At 53.2% G+C, this 12115-nt stretch overlaps 3 protein-coding genes across 3 annotated transcripts; 2 read left to right on the top strand and 1 right to left on the bottom strand.

Moving 5' to 3' along the window:
* Positions 1-6: 6 nt before the first annotated feature.
* Positions 7-5094, bottom strand: UTP10 (snoRNA-binding rRNA-processing protein utp10; the record flags this gene model as incomplete). Its single annotated transcript, XM_064833717.1, has 1 exon — positions 7-5094. One exon carries the CDS (start codon positions 5092-5094, stop codon positions 7-9), a length of 5088 nt encoding a protein of 1695 aa, XP_064698678.1.
* A 299-nt stretch (positions 5095-5393) lies between these two features.
* LTS14_001007 (uncharacterized protein) lies at positions 5394-8615 on the top strand (the record flags this gene model as incomplete). Its single annotated transcript, XM_064833716.1, has 1 exon — positions 5394-8615. One exon carries the CDS (start codon positions 5394-5396, stop codon positions 8613-8615), a length of 3222 nt encoding a protein of 1073 aa, XP_064698677.1.
* Positions 8616-8834: 219 nt separating this feature from the next.
* On the top strand, positions 8835-11835 carry LTS14_001006 (uncharacterized protein; the record flags this gene model as incomplete). Its single annotated transcript, XM_064833715.1, has 3 exons — positions 8835-8863; positions 8916-9067; positions 9119-11835. 3 exons carry the CDS (start codon positions 8835-8837, stop codon positions 11833-11835), a joined length of 2898 nt encoding a protein of 965 aa, XP_064698676.1.
* Positions 11836-12115: the final 280 nt, after the last annotated feature.

Here is a 12115-nt window from a genome sequence, read left to right as displayed (position 1 = left end):
ACGAGATCACTGCAACATCCCCTCCAAACTCTCCCCCGTAACCCCCTCAACCTGCCTCACCCACCTCAACACCTCCCTCTCCACCTCTTCCGAATCATCCTCCTGCGCCTCCGAGATAAAAGGAAGCATCTCCGGCAACAGACTCAACCAATCCAGACCCAACCGCTCCGAAATAGCCCTCTCGCACTTCACGGCCGCCAATCTCACTTCTGGTGAGGCGTGGCGCATATATGCCATTATCGACGTATTCATATTCTTATGGTGGTCTGGCGACGAAGCGGCGGCGGCCAGGGCTGTGATGGCGGGGATGACGTGGGTTGTTATGGTGGGAGAAGGTAAGGTTTGTGCTTTCTCCAGTTGGATAAGGAGAGGGGAGGCGATGGTGGTGAAATGGGCGGGGGACTGCCAGAAATCGTCTTGGTCGTTGGTGAAGTTACTCGTGAGCGCTTGCAATAGAACATCGAGGAGGTTTCGCTCGGAGTCGGTTTGAGCGGGCAAGGTTGTGAGGAGCGAGGCGGCGTCTTCGAGGATGTAGCTTGCGTAGCTCGTTACTATCGATTGTAGCTGGTCGAAGAAGCGATGGGCGAAGCTGTAGAGACTTGTGGCTCGGAGGAGGCGGCCGGGGGGGTCTTTCTTTGGGAGGCCGGTGGAGGACCAGTCGACGAGGCGGATGAAGAAGGGTCGGAAGGTTTTGTCGTCGAGCTTGAGGACGGTTTCGAGGGCGATGGTGTCGATTTTGGTGAAGATGGTGGTGTAGTCTTGGTCGTCTGTAGTTGTCTTCGTGCGACGCAAGTCAAATGCTTTCAGTAGGATGCCGAATAGGGCTGCAGAGTTCTCGATCAGTGTCATCTTCTTGTGCTTTTTAATGGCCAGGCTCAAGGTGTCCAAGTACTGCTCGGCGGCAGCCTGATGGCCGTCATCCACGATCGTGGCAAAAGTGCGATCCAGTGATGTGAGCAAAGTGCTTGCACTGATGTTTGTGGCTGCAAGGGAACAGAATTGCTTAGCCGCATGGTTGTCACCCTGTTGCAGCTTGCCAGCCAGTTCGAGAGTAGAGTCCAGGTAGTCGTCCGAGTACATCCAAGGCAGATGATCCAGAACGGCTGACGTGAAGCCGAATGCCGCGTCCTGCAGCTTGTCCTTCGCCTTACCGGCTCCCACTTCTCCTTCGAGATACTCGAGGACTTTGCCGAGCACCTGCGGCAAGATAGGGATAAACATACCGCCCAGCACCTCGACCATCGAAGCCAAGCACAAGATCGAGATGACCCGTAGCCCACCGTCCTCACTACCCAATGCAGCATTTCCAGCTACAGCCTGCGCAGCTTGCAATACCGCATCCCTATCCCTCTTCCCATACTTCTCAACGATCTGATCCATACAAGTAATGGCCGCATGTCTGACGCCAACAGGCTGCTCAGCTTGCACGAACACCCCACAATTGGGCAACACTTCGAGGAACGTCTGCTGCAATTCTGCGTCGCCACGCTTAGCCTCCAGGACCCGAGCTTCGAGTGCGTGGAAGACTTGTTGACGTGTCTCGTCCGAGCCCGTCTGCATGAGTTGGGCTGAAGACTCGATGAAGTCTTTCGTCGGCGTGAGACGAAGCAGAGATGCGAGAAGCTCTGCCGCGGAGTCGCGAAGCTCGTCATTATTGACTAGGTCACGGTTGAGTCGCATGGCCTGTTCGAGAAGCTGGGCGTAGATGCCTTGTAGCATATCAATCGTCGCGCCTCCTTGCGCAAAGAACTTCGCGACCCTCTTTCGTAAAGCAGGCGCTTGCATAAGCGTGGCGAGGGCTTGTAGTAGATTATCGATCGACTCCTCGATCTGCTCCGAATCCTTCTCGCCAAAAGCCAGGATTGTGTCCGAGAGCGTACGCTTGGCCTTGAGGCCATCGAAGACTAGATCAAGATACTGCTTCAGAGCTCGCAGCTGTACTTCAACATTGAAGTGGCTCATCAGCTCGCTCACAAACGGTCTGACTCGATCGTCATCAGGATAACGTTCGACCAGCATAGCCATCACCGCAAACAGCGACTCCTCCGGTCCTAGAGTCTGCACTAGATGCCTGAACAGCCCGCTTCGCCTATGCAATGGAATGTGCTCGAAAGCGGCGGTGAAGCTCAATAGCAGTTCCGAAGCACCACTGACTAAGTCTTTGCCTCTTTTCTTCAGCGACGCTGCCAAAGGAGGTACTATCCTCGACACTGTCTGATCCGTGACGTGTGCCGAGAAGTCATCGCCCTGACGTAGAAGTGTGGTGCTCATGAACGTGAAAAGCGGCATAACACTATGCAAAACCAGATCTGGGGCCCATGATGCGAGGCTGGAGATGAGGAGGAGCGCTGTGTTGTGAACCTGTGTGCTGGACGTTGTGCGGACAGTCTCAACAATAAGATCGGCGCGAATGACAGAGCGGTCGATCTCGCTGCTCGCTGTGCCAGTCTTGAGGCCATTGACGACGGCTAGTAGACAGCTCATGAGTAGGCCTTGAAGATAGACAAGCTGCGAGTCGAGCATGGCCTTGTAAATATGAAGCTCGCCAAGCAAATGGAAAAGGCCTTCAAGGAGCTGTACATGCTTCTCTGGCTTTGAGCCTTCCACCAGCTCGAGGACTAGTGTTACTCTCTGCACAGCCGCATTGATAGCTGCAGAATCAGCTTTACGTGTTCCTGAAGTGCTATTAACGCTCATGCGCCTTTTCTTGGCTGACGAAGGCTGGTCCTGCAGACTCGAGGCCTCTGGTAAGTCATTGACCAGATGCACCAAGACTGGTGTGGTATATGGGAGGGTGCGAAGTGTCTCAAGTGCATCGCTTTGCGAGCTGCGCAGTGCCAGCTGGAGCATGAAGTCGGCAGTGGCAACCTGAGACGCTTCCGTCATCGCGCTGAACAGGCTGCGCAAGCGCTCTAGTGCTACGCTAGCAAGATGTGTATTGCTTTCCGCAACGGATCGAAGCACGTCCAGCTCCTCTCCAGTCCTGCTGGACATTGTACGAAGCACTGCTCTGTCCACATCTTGCCCACGAGAATCTTGCTTGCTATAGTCCCGGATGAAAGGAGTTAAGACCTTCTTCCTCGCATCTGCGCCCGCTTTGCCGACCTTGTTGACCATGGTCAGCAGACACAGCTGCATGGCCGTTGAAGATGTTGCAACAGCATGACTTGCAAGATAAGTCGCAATGTCAGCTCGTAGTGACTGTTTCATTGGCTTCGCGTCTTTGTTGGCTGAGCCTTCTGCACCTTTGATTGCTTCGGCTAAAGCCCGGCTAACGACTTCGCGGTCAAGGACACAGTCATCCAGGATGGGGAGAAGTGCTGAAGCAACGAAGCGGTTTGCGTCTTGTGATGACAAGTGGTGTATTGACGATGAGCGCTCGCCGTAGATAGACTTGGCGCACCATACTTGGGCGGCTTTACCATCGCCATACGACTGATGCATGAGCTTGCATAAGCTCGCAGCAGACCTTCGCACTTTCTGCGAGCTGTCTGATAGTGCGACAACAACAGCGGGTAGCAGAGTCTGGAGGTCCAAGGCTGGAGCGCGCTTGTGGTCGACAAGTGCGGAACACGCTGCGTCAAGAGCAGCAGTGCGTGCGGAAATCTGGTGGCTGCAAAGCCATACTCTCGCCATAAAAGTCAGGTAGACAGCGCTATGAGCGATCTCCTTCGGTCGTAGCGCTGGAAGATCCAAGACTCGATGAGCATTCTTTGCGCTACTACAGGCCATTTGCAACGCTGAGAGATATTGTTCGAACAGCTCGTCCTGGTCAGGTCCTAGGAAGGAGGTTTTACCGCTCACAGCGGGAAGTGCATCCAGAAGGGGGCCAAGCGTATCGACTTCATCCGCGGCTTGTTCGTCAATATCCATGCTTTCGGGCTCTTCTTCCTCCTGTGCGACTTCCATCTGGGCAGCCGGAAGTGCAAGCCGACCAGACAACCTGCTCAGGTCGAAGTTCTTGCGTTTCGCAGCATGCTGTATAAGGAGAAGCAGATCGGCTTGCTCTAGCAGTTCCGGCGCCGCCATTGCCAAACCAAGCACAAGGCCATCTGCCTGATGTCGTTGAATAAGACGCTGCAGCGAGCCATCGCTCGCCTGTATAGCTTTTGCCACCGCCTTCGGTACACCTAGCTGCTCCTTCTCCTCTGCCAGAACAGACAAGCATGTCAAACCATCATCGACAGTCTGTAACGTCCACGCGCCAGCTATAGCTTCCATCATAGCATCCAGGACCTTGTCATGAAGTGAGGCTTTTGTGGCCAAGATAGTCAAGATCATGCAAGCTCCAAGATACAGCTCGGGTACACCCTTGATGCTCAGAGCAGATTGCAAGATCGGTAGCACCCGCAAGAGCAAGTCCTCTTCTCTTTGCTTTCGGACAGTATCTCGACCAGATCGTGTCGTGTCGATCATACCGTTGACTGCCTGAGCCGTGATGCTCGCCCACAGTCCGAGAAGCATCGCAGAATGGAACTTTGCTCGCGCCACCCCCAGGACATATTGGCTGAAAGCAGAGAAGAATCCTTGGTTGGTGATGGCTGCAGTGAGGATGGCATGTCGTGGTGGGCTCTGCAACGCGGCTACATATGGATGGAGAAACCGGAAAGTGGCTGGGAGCTGTTCCGGCAATATCGATAGCAGTGTCGGGAAGATGTGCGATGTGTGGTATGGTAGGAATGTCAAGAGTATCGCCTCAGTGTTGTACTCCTGCACTCGGAATCGTCTCACCAGCCATTCCACCGCCTTCATAGCAGGCTTCAACAACAGTCTGCCGCTGATAAGACCAAGGAAGCTCTCCGCCGTCTTGTCCAGTTCTGCATTCTCGGCAGCGGTCATCTGTGTCCTATCCTCATTCTTGCTTTGCTCGCTGAAAAGGTTCCGTCCAAAGCCCGCAAATCGTATGTCGAGCATACACAGCTCTTCAAAACCTTCTATACATATCTGGTATATGGTGTCAAAACTCTGTGATGCTGCGTCTCGTGATTCGAAGAGCAGTGATTTGCTGTGCCGGGTCTTTTGCGCCTTCAAGTCGAGTTGATGTGTGCTGTTCGCTGCGATGGCAGCAAGTTGCTGCTGGAGTGCGGTCGCCATAATATCTCCTCCGCTGGACTTCTTCTACTGCGCCTTGTCTCTCACTATAGCACTCCTATACCGTACTTCAACGCAGACACTCTGCGCCGAATAGCTCTTCACGAAGGTCGACCTTAAAACTTTCGAGATTGTGAAGGCCATCAAATCAGATCAGATTAGATTGTAAATAAGGTCCGTGCGGCTGCGAGCCATCTGCTCACCTCGACTGCATAACGAGACACTCCTTTGCTCGGAACAGGTATGTTTGCAACAAGATCCTCAGGGTTGATTGGAGACCACTGCTGACACGCGAGAGCAGTATGTCTGACTCTGTGCCAAAGTTTGGCAGCTTTAGACCTAAAAGCAAAGCACCAGAACCCGGGTCTCTTAAAGCGAGTATAGTTGAGTTCGACTCGGACCCATATGACGCAGATGTACGACGGCGGCACACTGGACGTGTGCAACGAAAGCGCGCCGGTGACAATCGTGAAGACCTGACTTACCGAGACCCAGAATTTCGCGCTCTGGAAAGCTCCAAGACGAGTCGACGCCACCGCGATTACGAACGGCGGCATGGAGACGACGACAAAGATGCGCTCTCAAGTCGCGCCAGCCGCATCACAGCAGCTGATGAGCTCGCTGAATCCGATGACTACTTCGTGGACCGGCGCGGCGACACCAAGAATGTCGAGTATGGTACTCTGCATCGCTACAGTGTGCCACAGTACCACCGCGCAGGCTACGGAAGGCTTCTCGGGCTGTCAAGTGTGAAGATCGATAGAGACGAGAGCACTGACAAGCACATTGTTCTCTCACGTCCTGCCTCAAACCGCAACGAACAAAACCGCAGCCTCCTTAGCACACATCGTAGCACAACTCACAAGGAAAAGCACTACCGTGTTGTTCTGCCCGAAACCTCCACCAAGCCCTTAGACGCTAGCGCCGATTATATGCATCTCTGCGCTACCGCAAGCCGGAAGCGTAAGCGTGGCGACCATGATGGAGATGACAGATACTCCTCGCGCCTGGATGTCGATTACAGATCAATCGAGGGCAAGGCGAAGTCAGAACAGCAGCCTCAAGACGAGGATCTGCTGGAAGATACTGACTCGGATGATGTCGCTGAGGGGCATGTCGCGAGTGAGGCGCGTCGACGAAACGCCGTGCTAACGAAAGCAACAAAGGAGCGGCCGACGGACACGAAGGTCTGGCTTGCCCTCATCAATTACCAGGCCCAACTCATCAGATCCCACGTCCCGATTGACCGCTACACACATGCGGAGAAGCGTGCTCTGGCTGATATACGGCTGTCGATATATGACCAAGCATTGAAACAGGTACCAGCTGGTAGTGCAGAATCTGAAGATCTTGTCTTAGGCATGCTCGAACAAGGCACAATACTTTGGGAGGGTTCCAAACTCGCATCGAGGTGGGGTGAAGTCCTCGCGCAAAATGCCGGTAGCATGAGGCTTTGGACGAAATATCTGGATTTTGTGCAGACTGATCACAACTCTTTTCGCTTCGAGATATGCAAGGCGACGTACCTCAACTGCTTCACTGTGCTGGGCAAGGCTCGTAAGTCCACTGCAAACGCTGAGCTTGAGGCTGTAAGCGAGGTACAAGTGTATGTCCTGCTGCGCTATACCATCTTCCTGCGCGATGCAGGCTACGATGAGCTAGCTTATGCGATCTGGCAGATATTGCTTGAATACCATTCCTTCAAGCCTTCTGGAATGGACTGTGTTGAGCAGGCTTTGGAGCAGCTAGAGGAGTTCTGGGACAGTGATGCTCCCCGGATTGGCGAGACGGGAGCTCAGGGCTGGCAGTGCAGTTTTGGTAGCAACATTAAACGCGCGAAGGCAGTATCGCCGCGCAATGGGTCTCATGTGACGGCCACCAGTGTCTTATCCCGGCTGCTGGAGGGCGAGCAGGATACATTGGACGAGCTGCAGCTCCCAGCTACAAACGACGACGATGAAATTATTGACGACCCTTACTGCTACGTAATGTTTGCGGACATACGTGAGATCGTGGAGCAGTTAAATGGACCGTTGCCGACATATATGCTGATCCGCGCATTCTTTGCGTTTCTTCGGCTTCCAACCGTGGCGACAAGTGATGGCGACAGTAGCTGGCAAACAGATCAATTCATCTGTTCGCCTGGAGTGGACCATAGCCTAGCCGTCCAACGCCTCGAAATGACCACGACAGAGCTTTTCACGACCGCATTCGACGGTTGCGAGAAGCACAGCCCCAGCCAAGTATTGTTTGTCGACCGAGCCATAAGTCTACTCATCAGCGCCAAGCCTGACGACGAGTGCCTAGCAGAGTACTATCTGGCTTTCAAGCTAGCTCTCATGCCATACGAGGCAGTCAAAGCAGCAAAGAAGCTATTGAAAGCTCGTCCTTCAAGCTTGAGACTGTACAATGCATATGCACTTGTTGAAGCGAAGCGAGGACGGATAGAAAAGGCCGTGGAGGTATGGTCGACGGCTCTAAAGATGAGCGCTAGCTTCCAAGATAGCGAGCAGGACAACAGCGTCCTGTTGTGGCATAGCTGGCTACACACGCTCATTAACCGGGACAGCAAGGATGCCGCTGTGGTACAGGTGATATTAGCCATGTGCGACAACGACGCTGATCGTGCAAGGCGCATCTCGGATTCTAGTGCTGAAGTCTCCGCCTCCCAGCGAATCAAGGCCAAGCAGCTCCTCGAGGCTGCCTTCGAACGGATGGTGTACAAGTCTCAGCTGGATCTAGCAGCCATGTTTGCAGACTGCCATATGTGGTTCGAGTACTTCGCCGTCGACCACTCACTGGATCACGCACTTGAAATACGCAAGCAATACACGGTAAGGCTTAAAAGGCATGTCTCGTACGCGAGAGCCGCAGAGGAGGTACTGCTGCAGTCTCACGCACATCTCATACAATATCACCTGGACCATCATCGGCCTTACAAGCCAGCTGCATTGCGTGCCGAAGTAGCAGACGGACTCGCAGCTTTTCCTAACAACAGCTATCTTATCAAGCTCTACCAATGCTTGAGTGCAAGTACTCGCATTGACGACCATATCCGCGCCTCGCTGCACCACGATTTGGTGACTGGACCTGAAGCAACGATCGTAGGCTGGTCTCACGCTATTGACCAAGAGCTACGGCACTACCGAGATGGAGAAGCTACAGGGTCGACTCAGAACTCGGTGCGCAGTATCTTCTCTCGTGCTTTAGCTACGCCAGAAAGTAGAGTGAGGCATTCGGTGCTGTTATGGAAGTCGTGGCTTCAGTTCGAGATGTCTGTGGCAACGCCCTCCTCTGATTCGCAGCGGACGAAGGGGCTGGCGAGGGCTAAGCAGGTCTTCCTTGACGGGCTGAGAGCTTTGCCTTGGTCTAAAGCTTGGACTTTCGAAGGCTTGACTGTCTTTTTAAAGGAGGGTGGCATGACTGACAACGAAATGAGGATGGTGATCGAGGTCGTGCGCGAGAGGGAATTGAGAGTACGAATGTCCGTAGATGAGCTGGACGAGGAGGCTGTCGCTGCTTAGGTAGATCTACTGTCCTTACTTGTCGGCCATAGTCAAAGCAGAAGATGCTTATGCTGCACATAATGATTGCATCCTTGGTCGTCCTAGGCCTGCGCGTCGACGTCATCCTCTCGCATCACAAGATGCAAGTACTGAACATGCCCTGTGTCTCTTCTTGTCGCATTGTCGTAATAATGCTATAAACGCGATTCCGAGTCGCTTGAGATAATATTGGCCAAGATGCCTGGCTTGGTGAAGAAGATGCTAATGTGAGTGGCATTGCTTGGATATCATCAATCAATGGTAACTTACATAGTACAGTTGCGCCGCAGCAGACGGCCTCTTCCTACATCCTGTCGGCAGTCGAGAACATAGTGTTTGTATTAGCTACGGCAATCATGCAATTACATCTGCGACTCAGGACGATGGAAACAGTGCAGTCGAGAAGTCGGTCGAGGTGCATGGACTGATTGGTAGACATTGCTTGGCTGCGTGCCTGCCCGATGCGTTCTGATATCGTATAGGACTCTTGGACCTTGTTTCGAGTAGCTACCTGGTGGTCACAACTGGCAGAGAGCAAGTCGCTCAGGTACGAGGGAAGCCGATCTACACCATAAAGGACGTCGCACTCATCCCTCTCTCCTCGCAAATCAAGGCGGAAAAAGCAGTCACAGAAGCACAGAAGAGCCTGAAGCAAGGCCACTCTACCGGAGATCAGACGGAAGAAAGCGATGTTGAGGATGACGCTCAGGATGATCAATCAGTGGCAGACGATCAAGAGCCAGTACCAGAAGCTGCCGCACTCGAGCCGCCAAAACCAGGGCCACTAAAGAAGAGCACGACTTTTGTGAAGAATGTGGTGCAGGAGAAGGGTAACTATGGACACTTTGCAACGAAGTGGTTCAGTAAGAGTGGATGGAATGCTAGCGGGAGGAAGCAGCAGGGTATGGGCGAGGAGGATAACTTGACGGAGGAGCAAAAGGCGCAGGCAGCTGAAGTACTGCCAAAGGATGATAGCGCAGCAAACGTCGTTCCAGGACAGATTAGCACGCCTGTTGCTGAGGATGGCAGGGGCGACAAGAACGCAGACAAGAAGACAGAGACGAAAAAGCAAAGTGTACTGGAATCCTTGACTCCGCGAATACTGCGCAGCGTGAAGCTCTACTTCAGCGCGAGTGGCTTCTTCTTTTCCTACGAGCACGATCTATCCGGCACATTGATGCAACGAGAGAATAGCAGCTCTTCCCTACCACTTTGGAAACAGTATGACGAGCTGTATTTCTGGAACCGCCACCTTGCTGAGCCATTTATCAAAGCCGGCCAGGATGCACTCGTCTTGCCACTCATCCAGGGCTTCGTTGGGCAGCGAGCGTTCTCAATCGCACGCACAGAAAGCGGTGAGCAAGATGTCGTGGCAGAGGCAGTACAGAAACCTGAGGAGGTCGTTGCTGTACAGGGCTCGTCGAAGCCTGCCGAATCTGCTCAAGATCCAGCAAAGCCTTCTGGCACCAAGCAGGAAGACTTGATGCTGACGCTGATATCAAGGCGCTCTATCAAGCGTGCAGGACTGCGCTACCTCAGGCGTGGTATAGATAACGATGGCAACGTGGCCAACAGCGTCGAGACAGAACAGATGCTATCACCACAGGACTGGAACTCCTCCGCCAAGACTTTCTCTCTGCTACAATATCGTGGCTCTATACCACTCTTCTTCTCTCAGACGCCATACAGCTTCAAGCCACTGCCAGTTCTGTTCGGCTCCGAAAGCACTAATCAAGAAGCATTCCGCAAGCACTTCAGCAGCGTTCAGAAGCGCTATGGCGCTGTGCAGGCCGCCTCTTTGATCGACAAGCATGGCACAGAACAATCCGCTGGAGAGACCTACGAGAAACATGCAAAGCTGCTGAATGAGCATGGCGGTATTGATGGTAAGCAGCTGGCCTTCGAATGGTTCGACTTCCATAGCCAGTGTAAGGGTATGAAGTTCGAGAATGTTTCCATACTACTCGATACCTTACAGACCTCACTGAAGTCCTTTGGCTGGATCGTGAAGCAGAATGATCGCAACATCCAGCAGCAGACAGGTATCGTACGGACCAACTGCATGGACTGCCTCGACCGCACGAATGTGGTGCAAAGTGCTATCGGCGGCTGGGCACTAGAACAGCAATTGGCAGAGCTTGGACTGAACATTGACCTCAAGAAAGATCCCAAGACGCAATGGTTCAACACACTTTGGGCGGACAACGGAGACTCCATCTCGAAGCAGTATGCCGGCACGTCGGCGCTCAAAGGCGACTTCACGCGCACACGGAAGCGAAATTGGACGGGTGCACTTTCCGACTTCAGCTTGACTATTAACCGATACTACAACAACATCTTCGGGGATTACTTCTTGCAGCTGAACATCGACTATCTGCTCGGCAACGTCGGACCGACGGCTTTTGATGACTTTGAGGCAGATATGCTAAATCAAGACTACGCTCTGGATATGCGAAGAGTAAGGCAGAACGCGATCGATACATGTGCGAAGATCGTACTGGAGGATCCGAGAGAAAATCTGGTCGCTGGGTGGACGCTATCATGTCCGAAGGAAGCTAACACATTGCGTACTCTCCCCTTCGAGGAGTGCGTGCTTTTGCTCACAGATGCTGCTCTGTACTTCTGCCGCTTCGACTGGGACGCGGAGAAAGTTGGGTCGTTTGAGAGGGTCGATCTGGCCGATGTGAGTGAGATGTGGAGAGGAGCATATATCACCAGTACGCTTGGGCCTACGCATACGGACGTAGCTAGGAACGTTGGGTTCGCGTTGAGGTACAAAACTCATGGTCAGGCTATCGTGCGGACTAACACAAGATCTCTGAACAACGAAGAAGCAGCAGAGGATGAAAACAAAGGCAAAGACGAGCTGGAGAAGCAGAAGCAGCCCGAGAAGGATGAAAGTAGATTGCTAGCGTTCAAAGCTCTGCCACCGAAGGAGACGGCAGTGAAGCACGGCGGCGGCGATAGTGACGACCAGGCAATCAAATTAAGTGAAGTTGAAATGATTAAGCAGGTCTGTGATGAGGTGCACAAAATGATGGTTACCGTGACGAAGAAGAACACTGGTACGGATCATCTTGAGCTGGAGAAAGTGGCGGCAGTCGAGGAGAAGGACGTTGTGAGCTTGGTCGAGGCGAGGAAAAGTACGGGATATATGGAGAGCATTGGGTACTCGCTGAAGAAGCTTGTCTGGTCGTGAGTTGTGAGCCGTTGGTGCGCGGCCGCCTGCACTCTGAAGCTGTTCTATGAGAGGACTGCGGTTGAGGATGCCTACAAGCGCAGTACCACATGCGAATCAAAAATGGACTATGCCGCATCGGGGTAGCATTCACTTACGCTAGTGTGAGAGGCAAGCATTGTCGATGCAATACACGTTCAATGTAAGGCCCCCTCCCCTCACAGCACTCTCGATACGCAGCTCGGGCCTCTTCAGCATGACGATCAGTACGGTAAACGCCGATGTATCGGCAAGATACTGC

The sequence above is a fragment of the Recurvomyces mirabilis genome (genome assembly GCF_035927965.1).
Source record: "Recurvomyces mirabilis strain CCFEE 5264 chromosome Unknown scaffold_2, whole genome shotgun sequence".
NCBI lineage: Eukaryota > Fungi > Ascomycota > Dothideomycetes > Mycosphaerellales > Teratosphaeriaceae > Recurvomyces > Recurvomyces mirabilis.
Note: the sequence above shows the minus strand (reverse complement) of the source record. Positions and strands in the feature narration are given on the sequence as shown.